This window comes from Phaethon aethereus (genome assembly GCF_964289735.1).
Source record: "Phaethon aethereus genome assembly, chromosome: 1".
Lineage (NCBI taxonomy): Eukaryota > Metazoa > Chordata > Aves > Phaethontiformes > Phaethontidae > Phaethon > Phaethon aethereus.
Window position 1 is genome coordinate 25,611,854 of NC_138575.1, and position 20,572 is coordinate 25,632,425.

The 20,572-nt window shown below is 39.7% G+C and overlaps 1 protein-coding gene across 1 annotated transcript in view; it reads left to right on the forward strand.

Annotated features, from left to right (window-relative positions):
* ATP6AP1 (ATPase H+ transporting accessory protein 1) overlaps window positions 1-19,542 on the forward strand; it is a 62,487-nt gene extending 42,945 nt beyond the window's left edge. The window contains exons 7-10 of the mRNA XM_081996743.1: window positions 4,004-4,245; window positions 4,850-4,903; window positions 13,758-13,995; window positions 19,246-19,542. Of these exons, the coding sequence (XP_081852869.1) occupies window positions 4,004-4,245; window positions 4,850-4,903; window positions 13,758-13,995; window positions 19,246-19,455 (744 nt within the window). The 3' untranslated portion in view covers window positions 19,456-19,542. The remainder of the gene's footprint in view (window positions 1-4,003; window positions 4,246-4,849; window positions 4,904-13,757; window positions 13,996-19,245) is intronic.
* Window positions 19,543-20,572: the final 1,030 nt, after the last annotated feature.

Below are 20,572 nucleotides of genomic sequence, written 5' to 3' on the forward strand. Positions count from 1 at the left end.
CCAAAACCAAAGTCTAGTTCAGATAGCAGATATTTGCCTTTGGGGTGCTATGGTAGCAGTTGCAGTGCCTGTCTGCCCCTTCTCAAACGTTACATCTCATAATACAGGCCTTCAAATTCACAACTCAAAATGATTTTTCGACCTCCCCTTTCACAATGTGTTTTACGGTAGGGCAAGGGATAATGGTTTTAAGCTAAAAGAGGGTAGATTCAGACTATATCTAAGGCAGAAATTTTTCACAGTGAGCGTGGTGAAACACTGACCCAGGCTGCCGAGAGTGGTGGTAGATTCCCCATCCCTGGAAACACTCAAGGTCAGGTTGGATGGGGCTCTGAGCAACCTGCTCGAGTTGAAGATGTCCCTACTCACTGCAGGGGGGTAGGACTAGATTATCTTTAAAGATCCCTTCCAGCCCAAACTATTCTATGAGTCTGTGATTCTAATAAGAAATATCTGGTTCTTATACTGTACTTTTTCTTTGAATAGAAGGTAAGATTTTTATGTAGTTTTGTGATTCCAACAACTGGTTTAATCCTGTTATGACCCTGTTTGGAAAAATTACCATTTACCATCTAAGTAGGGTATACACAGAGAACACACTGTACCCCAGTGCGTTCTGGGGTGTAGTATGGAGTATGGAGGCAGGGACTAGGCTGGTTTAAAAAGAGAAAGGGGGTTTACCCTTCTTCCTCCTCCTCTCCTCCCTCCCTGAAGGTACAGAAAGACCTTCCCCTTCCTCTAGCTGCGACAATAATAGCAACAACTCCACAGAGTGGATGTGGTCATAGATCCATACTGTTAGAAATGAAAAGGAGCAATGAGCACCACCAGGGCAGTTTTCTTATTCTTGTTGATGTGCTCACCTAAACATAGGAATGAAAAAGCCAAGAAGTACAAGACTGAAAGAGAAGGTATAACCATCTGTTGAACTGATACCCAAAAATCCCTCACTGGAACTAGTGTGAAATGTAGCCCGTTTCTCTGGTTCATTACCATTCATAATTTCAGCCAATGAAAATTTTAGTTTCCCAATATTTTGTATTTTTCTCCTATGTGTTTGCAACCATTTGATTTATATTTGTAATTTCAAATCTATAAAATGGCCCCAAATCTTTTTTCTTGTCTCTAGCCATTCTATTTTGGAACAGCCAACAAAAAGCCAGCAACAACAACAACAAAACAAATGAATAATTTTGGATCTAAGGTCTGTTTGCTTTGAAAAAAGATCAGTATGTTGGTGCATCAAACTGTTGCCAGATCAGCTGTCTTTCTCCTTTCCAAGAGAGATGATTCTGAATTAGGAGGCTTGCAAAACAGATCAAAAGGAAGAATTTTGTCCAGGCTACTTCTATTGCAGGTTCAATTGGTAATTACAATGTTCAGTTCTCGTCTAGAACAATGTAAATTGCACCCTTTCTTTTCTGTATCTTGTTTAATCAGGTCTTCTGATTGTTCACTGCATATCTGAGATCAAAAATATCATTGATAAATCCAGAGGAACAAGACAGTGACTCACACATCCTGTGGCTCAGATTAGGTAAAGGCAAAGGGGGCACTAAACAACAGAATAAAGTACGGTTTAGTGATTGACAACACTGCCAGTATGGATGGTTCCTAAATATTTTAATTTGATTTACAAGAATTCAGTATAAATATAAGCCATTTCTCAATGAAGTATCTTGTCATTTATAGTTTAATATGAAATATATAGCACAGGGAGAATTATTCTAATTCAGTAAGCTCATGTTTGTACAGCAAGAAAAGAATAAGAAAATGTGCCTGAAACTGAGGGGCAGGGATGCACTGGGGGAACTCTCAACTTCCCACTGCAGGCCAATTGGAAGGAGTGATTGCCTTTCAGGTCTCCTGTGGGTCCCAGGTTGAGGTGCTTCAGAGATCTGCCCTCCAGCCTCAAGACTAAATTTTCTTGAATCTCTGTGAGGTAATGCTTTCTGATTTCAAATGTGCTAAATTACTTCATCCACAGGTAACTTAGAGAAATTTACCTTCAGGGTGAAAGGATGAATACACAGGCTGGTTAAGTGTTTGGAGGACATTTGTCCAGAGAGCTGATACTTTCAGGTTTCCATTTGGTGTAGTCATCCTGCCTGCTTATAGCTGTGCAAGTAAGGACTCGCTGGACTGCACAGTCCATGATTGCCTGTATCTTCAGCCACAAATATGACTGAAACAAAGACTACTTTTAGAAATGTGCTTGGCAAGCTGTATTGCCTCCCTTCTTCATCACGGGCAAATTTGTTAAAACAGGTTTGATCATGGGGAACTAGTGGATGTCTTAGTCCCTGACATCCCTTCTTCACAGGCAAACGCTCTTTCGGTTCATATGCTTTTTCAGAGGCAACAGGGAATCTTTATGTGAGAGCCTCATGAGAAAGTACTGTCAACAGGGCAACAGAACTAAAGATGGAGTCTCATGATTATATTCTAATAGCTTTCTTCTTATTTTAAAATACTTAAACCTAATCCCCCAGGTTAGCCCAATCACAGTCTCCAATGTAGCCTTATTTTCAGCTGTTAGCAGGTGGTTTTTAAAACCCTCTTTAGATGATATGCGGGGCCCACATAGTGAAGTCAATTGTTAGACAGGATATAATTTAGACTTCAGCTCTTCCTCTGAGTTTTAAATAAAATGATTACTTTTCAGGAGAGCCTAAGGGAAGATTAAAAGTTTTATATCAAAAGTTGAATATTTTCTTTTGTTGTACACTGTTCTTTTAAAGAAAATGGTATTCATTTAAAATAATGCATGTTCTGATGTATTTGAAAGGGCACTACTCTGAATTAAAAAGAAATTCATAAAGTATGCATGTATGGGAGAGGAAGATTGCAATCTTCCTTTCAGCGTTTAGTCAAAGGTTTTAAACTGAGCCCATTCTGCTTTGTTCAGAGAATGAGATCTCTGCAAAGATGTGTTGTAAATAACAGATGGCCCTTAGCGTTTAGAGAGCAGCGGTTAAGGTGACAAAATCTTCTGGGGCTCCTCTTCACAGGCAGGTTATAAAGTGATATTATAGCCTCTGTTCCAGACTGGAAAATGGTCCTCTCCTGTCTTTAAACCCGTTAAAAGTGGTTCCAGGAAATAGCTCCACATAATTGTAGTTCTGGCAACCCCTGTGATGTCTCTCATTTCTTGTATCCCAAAGTTATCCAAGGGCAGAGGCCAGTGTATAGTACAAAGTTGTAAAGCTGACATAGGTCTAAAAGATAGATGGAATAGCTCAGATATTAACATAGAAGTGAAGAGTAAGATATGAACAACAGGATTAAGTTATTGTCTGATAAGGTCAGCTAGCTTTTACCGTCAGCATCAATAGGGCTGTTTTACCACGGATGCCCTGGGCACATTTGTAAAAAGACATTACCTATTAAAGGGGATTCCTGGAAACCTCCTAAAAGCAAATGTATATATGCAGCGAAGTCTCTTATAGGAGTTCACCATATCAGCCAAATAAGCATAGATCTTATTTTTCCAGAAGCCATCAGAAGAGTCTAAATATAACACTGCTGTTTTTCGGTAGCCTGCTTTCATGTCTGTTAAAACGAAGAGTACAAAAACAGTTATTGTTACAAAGGAGGGTGGTCACTCAACTGGCAAGTTGAAGTTTTCTTGTGATTTTATCACAGAAAAAAATGTTAATTTCTTTCAGTATATTCTTCTGTAAAAAAAAAAAACATTCTCTTACCTGTTAGCACTAATGCATGCTACTATCCTAAGGCAGCGTTAACAACATGGGTTTATGCTCCTTTGCCTAATGTCAGTGGTGCTTGTTTTCACATGTGGACACCTGACTGTGGGAACCTAGATTAACACCACCTCATTTGCCTCCATACTGCCAGCTAAATAGACAGGCAATAATAAATATTGAGGTTGAATGTGGTTTTAAGAAGGTTGGGTGCTCATCGGACAGAATGGTGAAGGTCTGTATTCAATTGATATTATCTCTTGCAAAGGAGATGAATTGTGAATGTGTTGTTATTCCAGATTTCTAGAAGAACTGATGTACTGGGGGAATTAAGACGACAATTAATGGCCACTGAGGAAGAATTCAGTTTATCATATTCTCCTCTGAATGTGACCACTGGAAATGATATATGCATCCTTTTTTACGCGAGTAATTTCAGCCTCAAAGCCAACGGTTCAGTTTTTATAGATTTGACAAATGCAACATTTGTAACCCAGAATGTGGATGTTTCTTCCTCTGAGTGCTCAGACATCAACACAACGTGAGTAGCACAAGAAATTTCCTATCATAATACATGTGATTCAGAAAGCTAATCAGAAATGGTGCAATGTCAAGTCATTATTAATTTAATTTTCTTCTTCTAAAGCATACAAAATAAATTGGATAAAATTGGATATTCTTAGAAGAAAAAGATTGACTCAAGACCACAAAAATTGTTCAGATGCAGCCTCTTATTTTCACAATTTTTTTCCTCTTACATTCCTTACTTCCTTGCTTGTCTATATTTGGTCCAAACCAGTTTCCCTGTGCTCGGTCTCACAATCACAGAAATCTCCACTGGCATTAACGAGATTATCATTTCATTGTAAAATTCCCTTGAAGGGGAGTATTGCCAGTTACTAGGTAGTAATTCAGCTGGAAGTACATTAATGAAACATGATCTCTGTTTTCCTTTACTTCGAAGCACCTGCTCTTGGGTTAAAAAAAAAAAGAAATATTTTGTCATATTTTTCTGTGTACTGAACCTTTGCTATATGACTTTTGTAATTGCCTATTGATTTAGAATATTCCCTCCGATTGAAATGTCACAATGATCTAATTAAAGCTGACTACTCTAACATTAAAAATCTGTTTCTTATTCTTAGACTGTCATTAAAATACACAAAGCCAGTGAATGGAATCAGCAGCCTAGAGATAAGGTAACTTATGATTTATTCTTAAATAGACCTTCGTGGTGTACAAAGCCTGTTTGTAAATTAGGAGCAAAAAAAAAAGGAGGAGTTAAGTGAAAATGTTTTCAAAATTATGATTTGATTTCTGTTCTGAAGAGTTACTATACAGGAGAACAATAATACAATCTTTATATAGAGAATATATTAATATGCTCAGGTAAAGTTCAGAAAAAGCAGTATAGGCAAGCAACTATACTGTAACGTACTGATATATGAAACATCTTGTTTTGCTAATAGGATCAGACCACAATCCTGTCTCAGGGAAATCTAACGGTGATTTGTAAACGGTTCTAGGGGCTGAAGTCTACTTGCATGGCCAGGGTTGTATTTTGTCCTAATGTGGATTACCACTCTATTCATCAGAGCTACCTTGTAGCTAATGAGGGCTGCAAAACCTCATAATTTTTCAGCTCCGTGAATGGTGACAAGACCAGGTTTCTCCAACCATGAGAAGGTGGAAGAAAAGTTAGGGAATGGGAAGACTTGGGATGAAAAGTCAAAAGGAGAACTCACAGCTGTTGCTCTCACTAGTGGATTCTAGGGATGGGGACAGCTTCTGCTACTGCTATGAGGGCTGCCACAGAACTGCTGGTCCACAAACCTCAGTTCTTTCCTCAGCAACAGGAACAGCAGCTAAAATTAATTTCTTAAGCTCTGGCAAAGATAATGTGTCCTGCTCTTTTCATTTAGGTACCTCAGTTAAGTGCTTAATGTTATTTAGGAAGGACTCGGGCCAGGGAACTTGTACTGAAACAGATTTGCATATATCAGAGGATGAACTGGATGTTTGCTTGGGCAGCAGAAGGACAAACGACTTCTTATAAAATGTTTTTGACATTTTGAATAAGGGAAATTGAAATCCAAGGAAAGCAAAAAGAGGAAGTTTAAAGTAATAATATAGGAGATAATCAGAGCTTGAACAATATTTTGGTAGGCAAGAGGTACGTGGCACCAAGTTGATGAGCATGAATGAATAAATACCATTATTTACACTGAGATAGAAGGACATTCTACATTTAGGTAAAAGGACCCCCGGAAGGACTTGTCTTGAAGAGAATCAGTGGTGTGTCTGGAATTGTATTTGGAGTGCATAAAGACACTTCCAGTCATCATCAGAGACCATGATAGGTGTCAAAAAACCAAATATGCTCCCCTCCCCTGCAAGCACCTAGAGCATTGTGAAAGGGTATAATGTACAGATAAGATTGCTGTTAGTATAGTATTTTCACTTTTTTGGTTATTGTAGTTAGCTGTGTATAAGAACCTGGAGACTCTTGTCCTTGGTGATGGAGTCAAACATTTCTGGGTTTCAGTACTGTAAATTATCAAAGGAGCATACATTTCCCTGAACATCATGGGGAATTAAGGAAACATTTTCCTTGGATCCCATTCCAAAAATACTGTTCTCAAACCAAGACTGCCCAAGTTGTGTCTTTATTTTTACTCCAAGTCACAAAATACCACTTTTCCTGGTGCTTCCCTGGTTCTTTTTTGTCTACTGTCTGCTGCTCCTATCTCACTCTTGTACAGACAGACTCACCAAAACAGTGCCCTGGATTCTCATTCTGTGTCTTTGCTTATATTGGTGCAGATCTTAGCTGCCCTCCTGTAATCTCTTTCTGTATGAATGAACCTGGTTGCTTTCTACATTTGTCCTGAATGTGACCATCCTCAGCATAACACCATGCTTTCTAGTAAAATGGCAGTTCCAGGAAAGTAATATGAATCATAAAGCACTCAAAAATCCTATGGAACATGACACTGAGCTGCAAAACTAGCTACTAAGTTAATTGATAGAATTTAGAGGGGTTGGTTTCTTTAAAGTAATAACAGGTTTTGCTCAGCTATACAACAGCAAATTGCAAACCTTAGGATGCTACTATAGAAACAAAATACTTTGGCAGTTGAAAGAAACATTTATCTTAGATTTTGATTGCTGCAGCAGGCATAAGATCAAATGTGATGTTAGTGCATGCATACGGACTTAATGAGGATTATTCAGATTTGTGGTTAGTCATCTGTTTGTTAAAATCTTTTAATTAATTATTGGGAGAAAACTTTAATGTAGTCATGAATCTGAGGTGCATCTGAAGAGAAGAAACTTGAAGCAACTCTGCAGACAGACTGACTGTAAATTAAAGGAGAACGTCAGTACAAAAGGTGAATGGTTCATGTTTTCTCTCTTCTTCCGGAATATTTTTTACATCCTTTGAGCCTGTTGTAGCAAAGGCAGAAATACTCACAAAGTTTCTCTTGACCTGTGCTTCTACTTGAATACATTATAACTAAATACCAAAATGCATAAACAGCCCTTGAAGCTGGGATAAGAAACTCAGGCTCCACAATAGGTGAGGACTTGAAAAGAAAGTAGGTAAAGTCCTACCCTCTGTCATTCCCAGCAAGTAATTGAAGTAGCTTAAGCTGGCTCTGTTTTGCAGGAGAATTTGATTTATTTTATTGGGCTAGGGGTGATCCAGATTTTTAATAGGCCACCAGGGCATTTAGACACAAAAATGCCTAAATTTATTATTTTTTATATGCTTAACAATAAAAAGTCACAGAATCACAGAATAACTAGGTTGGAAAGGACCTTCAAGATCATCAAGTCCAACCATTAATCCAGCACCACCATGTCCCCCAAACCATGTCTTGAAGTGCCACATCCACACGTTTTTTGAACACTTCCAGAGACGGCGACTCCACCACCTCCCTGGGCAGCCTGTTCCAATGCTTGACCACTCTCTCAGTGAAGAAATTTTTCCTAATATCCAATCTAAACCTCCCCTGGCACAACTTGAGGCCATTTCCTCTTGTCCTATCGCTGGTTACTTGGGAGAAGAGACCAGCACCCTCGTCGCCACAACCCCCTTTCAGGTAGTTGTAGAGAGCGATAAGGTCTCCCCTCAGCCTCCTGTTCTCCAGACTAAACAACCCCAGTTCCCTCAGCCGCTCCTCATAAGACTTGTGCTCCAGACCCCTCACCAGCTTTGTTGCCCTTCTCTGGACACGCTCCATCACCTTAACATCCTTCCTGTAGTGAGGGGCCCAAAACTGAACACAGGATTCGAGGTGCGGCCTCACCAGTGCCGAGTACAGGGGCACGATCACTTCCCTACTCCTGCTGGCCACACTATTTCTGGTACAGGCCAGGACGCTGTTGGCCTTCTTGGCCACCTGGGCACACTGCCGGCTCATGTTCAGCCGGCTGTCAACCAGCACCCCCAGGTACCTTCCGCCAGGCTGCTCTCCAGCCACTCCTCCCCAAGCCTGTAGCGTTGCATGGGGTTGTTGTGACCCAAGTGCAGGACCCAGCACTTGGCATTATTAAACCTCATACAGCTGGCCTCGGCCCATCGATCCAGCCTGTCCAGATCCCTCTGCAGAGCCCTCCTACCCTCCAGCAGATCAACACTCCCAACCAACTTGGTGTCATCTGCAAACTTACTGAGGGAGCACTCGATTCCCTCATCCAGATCATCTATAAAGATATTGAACAAGACCGGCCCCAGAACCGAGCCCTGGGGAACACCGCTTGTGACCGGCCACCAGCCGGATTTAACGTCATTCACCACAACTCTCTGGGCTCAGCCATCCAGCCAGTTCCTCACCCAGCGAAGAGTAAACCTGTCTAAGCCACAAGCCACCAGTTTCTCCAGGAGAATGCTGTGGGAGACGCTGTCAAAGCTTTACTAAAGTCCAGGTAGACAAGATCCACAGCCTTTCCCTCATCCACTAGGCGGGTCACCTGGTCATAGAAGGAGATCAGGTTGGTCAAACAGGACCTGTCTTTCATGAACCCATGCTGGCTGGGCCTGATCCCTCGGTTGTCCTGCAGATGCTCCATAATCTTCCCCGGTACAGAGGTCAGGCTGACAGGTCTGTAGTTTCCAGGATCCTCCTTCCGGCCTTTCTTGTAGACAGGCGTCACATTGGCAAGCCTCCAGTCTTCTGAGACCTCCTCTGTTAACCAGGACTGCTGATAAATGATGGAGAGTGGCTTGGCAATCTCCTTTGCCAACTGTCTCAGTACTCTCGGGTGGATCCCATCAGGTCCCATAGACTTGTGGGTGTCCAGGTGGTTTAGCATGTCCTTGACTGCTTCCTCCTGGATTATGAGGAGTATATTGTGCTCTCCATCCCCATCTTCCATGAGCCGGCAGTGTGCCCAGGTGGCCAAGAAGGCCAACAGCATCCTGGCCTGTATCAGAAACAGTGTGACCAGCAGGAGTAGGGAAGTGATCGTGCCCCTGTACTCGGCACTGGTGAGGCCACAGCTTGAATACTGTGTTCAGTTTTGGGTTCCTCACTACAGGAAGGACGTTGAGGTGCTGGATCGTGTCCAGAGAAGGGCGACAAAGCTGGTGAAGGGTCTGGAGTACAAGTCTTATGAGGAGCAGCTGAGGGAACAGGGATTGTTCAGTCTGGAGAAGAGGAGGCTGAGGGGAGACCTTATCGCTCTCTACAACTACCTGAAAGGGAGTTGTGGTGAGGTGGGTGTTGGTCTCTTCTCCCAAGTAACTAGTGATAGGACAAGAGGAAATGGCCTCAAGTTGTGCCAGGGGAGGTTTAGACTAGATATTAGGAAAAATTTCTCTAAGGAGAGAGTGGTCAAGCATTGGAACAAGCTTGCCCAGGGAGATGGTGGAGTCACCATCACTGGAGATGTTCAAAAAACGTGTAGACGTGGCACTTTAGGATATGGTTTAGTGGGCATGGCGGTGTTAGGTTAACAGCTGGACTTGATGATCTTAAAGATCTTTTCCAACCTTAATGATTCTGTGATTCTGCGATTCTATGAAGAAAATTTTCTGCTGAAAACACAGTTGGTTATTTGTGCTGTTTTATGTTGGATTATCTCTTGATTTAGGAGACAATCATGTCATTTCAGGCCTCTATTAGCTACCATAATACAATACTGCGTGGCATATAATGTAAATAATAAGATATACCCAACAGAAACAGAACAGTCCATTGATTTTTTCCTGATTCAGGAACACTGTATTCACCTTGTTTCTCTCAGCATGTCTATTCTAAACAGCTTCTAAAATCCACAGAGATACATTACAACCTCTGTTTTCCACTTTTGGTTCTATTTGATTACATTTCTTGTTCGAGGTGACTCAGTGGTAAGATTACAGTCTGCCTCAATAAACAGGACACAAGCAGGGCAAAGAGGTGGGAAGAAACAGAGGTTAGAGCGATGACTGCATTTTTTTGCCCTGTAAAGGCCATTTATTTAGGTGTAGGAGAGCATCCCTTGAAGGTAGGAAGTGACACCAGAGAGGAACACATTCAGATAGCTCAATTTATTCCTCAGTAAAAGAGACTCTAACCTCACCACCATGAGCTGGATCCAGAGCCTGCCCTATCACCACTAGTCTACCGCCTTGTGCTGAGCAGCTAGTCATATCCCATCTCCTACTAGCAGCTGCAATAGCTGCTTCATCCTATGCCATCCCCCTCTTCCTCCCTCTAGCAAGAGCAGCAGTCCTATTCATCTTCCTGCACTTGCCACTAAGAAGTGAGCTGGTAGGGAGTGGTTGTAGAGTGTTTCTGGTTGTGCTAGTTCTAGAAAAGTGAACTACTGCTGCAGCAGGGGTAGGAGCAGTGGGCAGTAGCTTTTGCTGGAAGAAGCATCATCTCAGCTCTCTCAGCAGCTGATGACATCCAGCTGCTCAAGCACCTGTCTGTCATCTTCTCTGGGAAAAGGTGTCAAAGTGGATGGAAGTGCAGAGCATTAGTATTTTCCCCATTTACATTGTTAAGTACTTGACTGTTGTTGTTGCTCATAGTGTGTATAGAATAGAATTGACCCAAGAACAGTGTTTTAAAGTCTTTCATCTAACAGTTGTGCTTCTCTTTGAATCTTTCAAACAGCAGTAATTCCAGCTAGCTTTCTTTTCAGAAATCTCTCTCCTTGTGATGGAGATAGTAATGAATCGCTCTCTACTTACTGCTTATGGCTACTTATCGTTCTCTACAACTACCTGAAAGGGGGTTGTGGCGACGAGGGTGCTGGTCTCTTCTCCCAAGTAACCAGCAATAGGACAAGAGGAAATGGCCTCAAGTTGAGCCAGGGGAGGTTTAGATTGGATATTAGGAAAAATTTCTCCACTGAGAGGGTGGTCAGGCATTGGAACAGGCTGCCCAGGGAGGTGGTGGAGTCGCCATCTCTGGAAGTGTTCAAAAAACGTGTGGATGTGGCAGTTCAAGACATGGTTTAGGGGACATGGTGGTGCTGGATTAATGGTTGGACTTGATGATCTTGAAGGTCCTTTCCAACCTTAGTGATTCTGTGATTCTGTGATTTTGTGAATAGCCACACGAGATGGTGATTTGTAACAGGTGGTGGCATTTAGATTTCATATCATTATCTGGCACAAAGGGTGTCTGGCCTATAACCAAGAATTTTTTGTGCCACGATATATAAAGTACATAATGTCTGTGTGGAAGTTTACTTCCTGTACTGGCTCTAATGTTTAATATGAACACAGCATTTTCTATAAAAGCCAAGGTACTTTCTGTTCAGCAGATAAAATCTTTGTTATCTCTCCTCTCTTTGTCATTCATCTGCTGTATTCTGCTCATTCTATTTGCTATCTACTCATCTGAGAAAACATTAAACTAAATTAAGTAATTCTATTTATTTTTGTTGTTTGAATATCTTTTTTGTAATTAAATGAATTATAGTTATATCAGTTATCAGTTAAGTCCATGCTTGTTGGAGGCTATTCACTATCAGTTAGTTGGAAAAATACTAAGTATAAAAGCCTGTATTGTTAAGCTAACTGTGCTCAACTGGTTCACTAATTAGAATCTTAATTCTCATAAATCTGCAAGTAACATAAAATTCTAGTTTTTGGTGCAATGTGAAGAGACAGAGTTCTCTTGGAGGTCACTTTAGACTGTATTCACATCTGTATTCACATACATAGCCTTATAAGACTTATTTGTTCATATGTTAAGTCTCCAAAGAATTTCCTTATTTACCACTTCTCTTATCTTCTCAGCAAAAGTACAGAGCACACCCAGCATCTGTGGTTGGTACAAACATTTGAGTAAACCTCTCCGTGCTTATAACTGGTCTTCAGCTAATGCTTACAGCATTGCTGCTGAGACACCATGGAAATTCTGTTCAGATTGTGCTGTATATCAGGAAAAGATTCCTTTCTTCTAGCAATTAATATCTAGGCTAATACATATTTTAACTCTGTAACTTTATCATTATAACAATAGAATATTTTTCCATAAATATTTGTGAATGTGTACTAGATGAAATTAAGATGTGTTTTTCTTTTTCACTGATGCTTGCAGATGAATGTTGTATGGGAAGAACTGTTTAGACTCAAAATATAAGGAAAGCCATTAGACAAAACATCCTTTTCTCACTTGAATGACACTTTGAGTTCTAGGATTCCTTCTGAACACTTTGAAACTCTTGAAAATTTTAAGTTATATGAATCAAAATCCACAGATTATTAAAAAAAAGGGGGGGGGGGGCCTCACTTACTGTAGTAATCTCACCTGTCAAATTTTGTGTGTTACTCTTAAGGAACATTGTTTGTGTTGAGCTTAGACACTATGTTGTGTGGATGACATGCTACTGATTTGAACAAACAAGAAATATTCTACAACAAAGAATATTGTCTCTGTATATATATATATACACCCCATAGAACATTAGATATTCTATACAGTGCCACATTTATCGATGACTGCTTATTTTTCAAACCTGTCAGAATTGCATCTAAGCATTACCCCAAATTTTAAAATCCACAAACAGTGTTACCCATTGTGCATAGACGTATTAGCACATTTCATTTTGTACGAAGTCCGACATTACTAAAAAGATTGCTCTTCTAAATTCTTTGTGGTTATCAAGAAGCAAAAAAAGCTTCAGCAAACAGTAGAGCAATACATACGTAGACCATGTAGTGTTCAAGTATTAAGCAACATACAATAAGGAGAAAAGTTTATTATTTCCTTATGATATAACTTGAATACCTAAAAGCAACTGGCTAAAAAGTGGTAAAGATTAGGATGTAGTCCTGATCTGTAAAGGATCAGGATGTACTTTTTGATTTTCTCAATTATTTCTGTTTCAGAACATTTGGAAGGTGTTCAGACTGCAGCGGTAGTAACGTATATACAAATCCCATGATTATAAACTACTGGAAACTGCTGAAATACTGCAACTACACAGACCTTTTCAAAATAAGAAAATATTTATTTGTGCCTAACCTACTACAAATTAGGGAACTAGGGCTGATGACCCCTCTCCACCCTCCAGTGAGAGAAAACTCTGCCTTCAACTGCAAATTCAGACATTTGCAAAGGCAAATTGCCATTTAGGCATCTGAGACGAGGAAGAATTGCAATGATAAATCAGCATGGTTATCATGCCTGTACCTATCATAAAAGCAACTTTTAAAAAGCCCATAAAATGTTTATTGAGAGCCACTGCAGGCCTACTGGCAGTCTCTCGGGTTCTGCTCCACTGATTACAAACTGTTGGTAACTGATGAAATACTGCACTGGGGGAGGCCCTTAGAGAATGAAATCACATTTGCTCCTTGCCTGCCACAGATATGGAAAGCTGTGCGTGTGAGATGAAACTCTAAGAAGTAGTAAAAACGTATTCACAAAATGTCTTCACTTATGAACAATTGTAATGACATGGGAGGCCAAGCTAAGATACCAACTGTGATGTTTGCAGCTAGCAGTAGTGAACCTTTATCTGCCACCAGTACTTCATCAAATGAATATTAACTTTTTCCTTCTGTCATTTTGTCCTTTTTTTCTTCCTCTGTTGTCTTTCTAGGTTTTTAATGACCAACAAGTTCTATGGAGGCTCGGCTAGAAATTGGTCCACTTTAGATTCAGTTGAGATCGTACAAGATGGAGAAAATTTTGCTAAATTTAATGTTTCTGTCATCTCTGCTCCTGCAGAGTATTCATTTCACTGTCAGCTGGTGGGAACAAGCAATCTCTATCCTGCAAGGCTGATTCCATCCAACAATGAGGCAAAACACTGGGATGTTTTCATTTCCAGGTTGCAAGTGAGTACACACTGCCATTTCAGAGATAATTCCAAGAACTGTTACTTGCTATTGTAGGTGCTGAACAACACGCATTCATAATGCCCTTACTTCCATTTCAGCCTGAGGGAAAATGTGAAAGAAAAGCTGTTCCCCCTAGGTGAGCTATTCAATAGAGGGGTAAAAAAGATGCTGAACAATAAGAACATGAAAGCTGAGCTTTGAAAAACAAAAAACTATGAAGTTGTCCACTGAAAAGAAAAACCAATAAAACTAAATGCGCTTAATCAGGCAAAGAATGACTAAGTCCCCATGCCTGTTTAATGAATTGGGCTGCTATTGGAAACATGGGTCTCTTAGGTGGGTGGCTTTATGCTGCTTTGTTTTTATTCGATTTCTTTGCACTTTGTTTACCTAAAGTACAGCTTAGTGTGGCTACTGTTCTCAGTGACATAGACTGTCTGAACTCCCACAGACAGAAACAAAGCCCAGTGCAATTAGATTTAATGGAAGGTTTGCCATGGACTTCAACTGTGAGCAATATTAGGTCCCTCATGGCCCAGAAGGAAAGCAGTTGGCTTTCTTTTTGAATGAGGCATAGATTTTCTGTGTATTTAGCGTAGTAGTACAGGCAACATATGTGAGGTGTAGATGATTCCATCTTTATTATTTTGAGCATGGATCTTGACTTAGGAGAAGCACATCAACATTTATATCTTAAAACAATATTGCACTAAGGGATCTCTTTAATTAAAGAGATTATGGAAATGATAGGAATAATTCCAAACTGGACTTTATTTGTCAAAGATGAGCTAACCTCATGATATCTGGATACAAATGTTGATATAATTGTATTTATTATTTTAATAACAAACCATATCTCAATAATCTGAGTCTAGATTTGACATTTCTGCTTAAACAATAGAAATCTCAAAGGAACAACATTGGTGCTGAGATTTATTTTCCACAAATTCCAGGATCAAGTCCCACAGTTTTTTGAGAAGCAATGTAGCAAACACACCAATGTTGTGAAGGTTCATCCTGATGGTATTTTTATGGAAAGGCCTGAAAATAGCTGAGTCCACACAATTGTACTTTGCCTAGTCTACTCATTGGAGTTAGACTTTGGCATCACTAGGCTATGAAAGTACATGGGCTATGAAAATACAAAGCATCCACTTACAACATATCTTTTACTTGAATTTCTATATACATTGATACTGCTGCCTTCTCAAAGCTTAAAGGGAGGCCTTGCTCCATCCTTAGCAGGCTTCCTTTCACTGGGGTCTTGATCAAGAGTAGAAGTAGTAGGTTTCCCACCTTCCTTACTGATTTGGAGCAGCTGCTGCTTCCACTGTTCAGACAACAGAACTTCCAGTTCCTGTTGGGAAAGATCTTTTTCTCTGACCAAATCCTAAGCACGGAACACAACCTGAAAAGTCCTGTTCTGATCTTTTCTGTTGTGTGAGAAAACAGAAAGTCACCATTCTGGGCTTGTTTCTAAGTTCTAGCTGAACTAGATCATACCTTTCCAGGTATCTTTCAGCGATATGTAGTAAAATCTGATTGATCTCAATATCAGTCTTTGTTCCAGAACGAGGTTTAGAAACCCCGAAGCTCTGTTGCACAGTGAAGAAAGCACATGGAATGTGCCCAGTGGTTGCAGCCTGCACAAAATCTTATTGCTCAAACTGAAGAATGTGATTTTCATGTCAGTGTTATGTAGTGTGTAATGAATTAGAAACCAGGATCCAATGACAGTCTAGGTGGTGCAATGGCACTTTGCCTCCTTGGGTCCTGAAAACAGTATCATTGTATTAGATGGACACAGCACCTACACCCTTTCACAGCTTGTTCCAAGGCAAGGCTGAACTCATGCAGCCTTTTACTTTAGTTCTGGAGCTAGCTCAGTCACTACCACCTAAAGAACCTCTGTGGGATGCTGTCTAGGCGTGCCCATAGCCTAGGATGTCACCACTGATAACTGTACACAGTACCAAAATCTGCTCTGGTTTTGGTGGGGTTTTTTCTTGGCTTTGTTGTTACAGGAATGCTTCTTCTACCATGATACCTTTTATCCTCTTGAGCATCTCAGAATTGTCTATGAAGTTAAACAGGAGACTGCACTGCTTTTCTTTAGTATGTGTCATAGTGGTTTAGAAGCCCCTTTGCTCCTAAGAAAAACTGCCAAAAACTTTAAAACTAAGAATATTAGGATACTTTGTGGCTAAAATATTTCTAAGATCAAAATTAGATGTTCATTTTACACTTAAGTTCCATGAAAACAACAGATTTTACTTGAAGGCTTTCTCAAAGGTCAAAAGATGAGAAAACTCCATTCAAAAAAATACTTTAAAAATTAACAGTAAATGCAGTCTAGTATAACCAAGACAAATTATGCTGGTCCAAACACTAAAATTAAAACTTCCACAGCACATGCCTGTATCCAAAAGGCTTTTACATTCATAAAAATTAAAGAAACACATGTAAGTATTTTTAACTTTTCTATAGGTAGAAATGTTGGTAGGAAGATATTTTTATCTTCCACCTGGGATCTAACACCCCCAGAGAAATGATAAAGATTCAGAAAAACAATAAAAGAACACTGCATATATTTCATCTCTCACCTAAAAGTAGACATAGCATTTTAAGAATATACAATTAAAGTTTTCACCTCGAAGGTTCAATAAGCGTAATCCTGCTTCAGAAAAAACCCAGTAGAATTGACATAATAAAATTCAATATTTCTGGCTCTAAAGAAAAAATGGTAAAGCCTTTCTAAACCAAATATACCTGTTAAGCGTTTCAGAGAGTTCTTGTGAATGTGGCCATGTGTGGTTTTTTTCCCAGAATTTTAATCCATTTTCTGAACATAAATGACAAAAATCATGACCTGCTTTCTGTTTTTATTGTAAATAACTCTTTCAGACTATATTTCATGACTCTTAGTCACATTCTCGTCTGTTGTCAAAACAGTGGCTTAACAAGCGCAAACAGTTATCCAACCCAAAAGCTTATTTTCGCTAATCTTGCTTTAATCAGAACTCTGCCTGTAGTGAAAGCAGGCAGTATTTGCAAGTTAGCTGCCATGATCGGACTTGGAAAGTTTCTTCTAAGACGCACAGAAGAGCTTGAATTGCTAAAATTGTCTCCACCTCCACAGTGCCTAAATAGCCCTCAGTTCTGCGTATGAGAATAGTTTTATTAATCATCATTGTGGGAAGTATAGACATTGGTCTTAAAACACGTATTACATAGGCATTAACTTTGCGTGCCTGAGCCATGAATGAACTCAAACCCAGAGTGCTCACTGCTGTAGCATTGTATGCAAGCCACAGACTAATTTTTTCAATGTTTGCACCAACACCTTTCCTGGAAAATATAAACTCTTTTATTGCCACAAAGCTTTCCATTTAGTTTATCATAAAGCATAGAGTAATCATGGAGCGGGAACACAGAAAACTAGAAACCCATGATCTTCCACTTCCTTGCTTATTGCCTGGTGAGGGGAGTGATTTAAATAAAATAATACTTTTTATTTTATATTTTAATGTTTTATAGAAAATAGTCAGTTTTAAGGTCTTGGATTTTTACTGGTGGATTTATGATGTTTGGTGCTTTCCTTACACACTCATGTCCAGGCCAACAGTGTCCTGGCCTGTATGAGAAATAGTGTGGCCAGCAGGAGTAGGGAAGTGATTGTGCCCCTGTACTCGGCCCTGGTGAGGCCGCAGCTTGAATACTGTGTTCACTTTTGAGTCCCTCACTACAAGAAGGACATTGAGGTGCTCAAGTGTGCCCAGAGAAGGGCAACGAAGCTGGTGAGGGGGCTGGAGAACAAATCTTATGCGGATCAGCTGAGGGAACTGGGGTTGTTTAGTCTGGAGAAGAGGAGGCTGAGGGGAGACCTTACCGCTCTCCACAACTACCTGAAAGGGGGTTGTGGTGACGTGTCTCTTCTCCCAAGTAACTAGTGATAGGACGAGAGGCAATGGCCTCAAGTTGCGCCAGGGGAGGTTTAGATTGGATATTAGGAAAAATTTCTTCACCGAGAGGGTGGTCAAGCATTGGAACAGGCTGCCCAGGTGGAGTCACCATCTCTGGAAGTGTTCAAAAAAATGTGTGGATGTGGTGCTTCAGGACATGATTTAGGGGACATGGTGGCGTTCGGTTAACCGTTGGACTTGATAATCTTGAAGATCCCTTCCAACCTAGTGATTCTGTGATTCTGTAAAGAATCTGTAATTACATAAGAATCCTAGTCTTTATTTTTCTTTATAAAATTATTTAACAAAGACTCAAAAACACAGATCAGATTAATTCTTTCCATCCTCCATTTTCTTCCACCAGTTAAATTCCCTTCCTTCTGAAGGAATCAGTGCTTATGTCATGTGCATATATGCAGAGGGGAAATTGTCTTCCCTTTCTTCGTAGTTTTCTAATCCTTTGTCTGGTTTAAACAACACTTTTAGAAGGATAGTGGTCTCAAAAGCATTCAGTTTGCTGATACTTTTTGCAAAATTGGTGGCTAGGCAGAGAATAGATCCCCAAAGTAGTTGATTTTTCTGAGGAAAATGATATGGTAGGAGCTCAGTCAGTGGCAGACTTGAAGAATCCAGTCTCCTGAAGGAGAGATACTAACAGATTTTTTTAACTGCTGGAAAAGCATATATGGGTTTCATATGTCAATAAACAACACAGATCCCACACCTCAATAAAGCAAACCCTCTCTCCTGTCTTGAGTCTCTGATGTCTAAGGAGGGGGGAAGAAAAGTTTCACAACTGTTTTCTCCTTGAACTTGCACTAAAACTCAGCCAAAAAATGTCATCTCCATTAGGTGCATTTTAAAGTAGGTTTCAGGAGTTCTGCTTGTCAAAGAGTTATTAGCTAAAAATCTCAGGGTATTTCAACATGACTTTGGGGGGGCCTTAATTCTCACACCTTTGAGTGCTTTCAGTTTTCTGGTTCTTAAGTGGTCATTGAACAATACTAATCACACATCTCCTTTGGAGTTTGACTTCTAAAAGTAACACCAATTCCTGAAGTAGGAAACCTACCTCTTGCCAAAAAAATACATCCTGCATCTTTAATTTCCTGGGTGAAACAGGAACCTGCAAAATTGTTATGCGAGGCTTTGGTTCTCACTCTTTTTTAATGCACAGAGTGTGAGTGGTAATTAACGTTTTTTGTAATTACCGCATACATTCTGAAAGTAGGGCCTACACTCCATGTTTAATTGCTCTCATCTATCTACCTTTCTTCATTCTCAGATTCAAGGCTTCAACATTGAAAACAACCAGTTTTCCTATGCAAGTGACTGTACAGGCTTCTTCACTCCTGGAATCTGGATGGGCTTGGTGACATCTCTAGTTTTACTGTGGATCTTGACCTATGGAATCCATATGATCATGCAGCTCACAACAAACAACAGATTTGATGATCCCAAGGGTCCAGCTCTGTCAGTTCCTCAAACAGAATAGCCATGGGTTGATTTAATGCTGCTACAGCTTTTTCTGCTCTGATATTTATCATTTTTATAATCTTTTACTTCATAATATGTGTAACCTAGTAAGATATCATAGCAGAAGGAGGTAATTAAACTACATATAAAAAGGATCCTTATGTTTGGCAACAATAATAATACTACTTGTTATTACTGTCATTTGTTAATAGCTATCTGTGTTAAGGGTCTGAGGTGAGGCTGTAGAGGTTATTACTCTATCTGGCTATTAGAAAGACCAGGGCAAACTGCCTTCAGATTAACTATTGTTGGCAAAGAAAGGATACCACAACAGAGATAAATGGGAAGGATAAATAACTTATTTGATAGGAAACTATATATTGAAAATACTGGTCTCTCTAAAGGCTCTTCAGTAAGTATATCGTATTCATGCTACTTCTTAAGAAGGCTGAACAGTGTCTTGTCATTTTTTCTCTTGTGAAAACCATCCAGAAATGTACAGAACTAAGAAAGTATAAGTCACTGAATAAATGGTCTTGAAAAGTCTTGTCAAAATACATCACTTTGTTCAGATGTGGCATCACAAATGAGAATGTATGGGTTAAGGCTTATCTTCCCTCTAATGTCAGCTTATGCCTGTGAGAATTATGTTGAGTAACACTAATTTATATGTTTGTTTTAGCCATGGACAGCTGATGGAGTTACTAAGCAAGATACGGCCTTGTCCAAACTGATTACAAAATTGTATTTGGTGTCATGGCAATGAATGCAACTTTTCAAGCTCATAACCTAAGATGCAGACAGCATCTTAAAAGAGATAAGGTAACTTTCTTAGCATCCTTCCTTTTCCAGGTATCTTTGGAATAATTATGAAGTTTGTACAAAAAAGGGAAAAAAAATTATATAAAGTCATTAGAAGCACTATGTTAATGTACTGTTAAGTCTGAGCATGTTTATGGTTATCTCAATGATTCCAGAAGCCTGAAAACATTCAGTGTGCTGGATTCTTTTGCAATCAATAAAAGATGCTACATCTTCTCACTGGGCAATCTGAGTTACTAAATTTTATGAAAAGTTAGGAAATAGTAAGAGAGAAATGAGAAATTGGTAAAAAAAAGGTAAAAATAACACTTTCA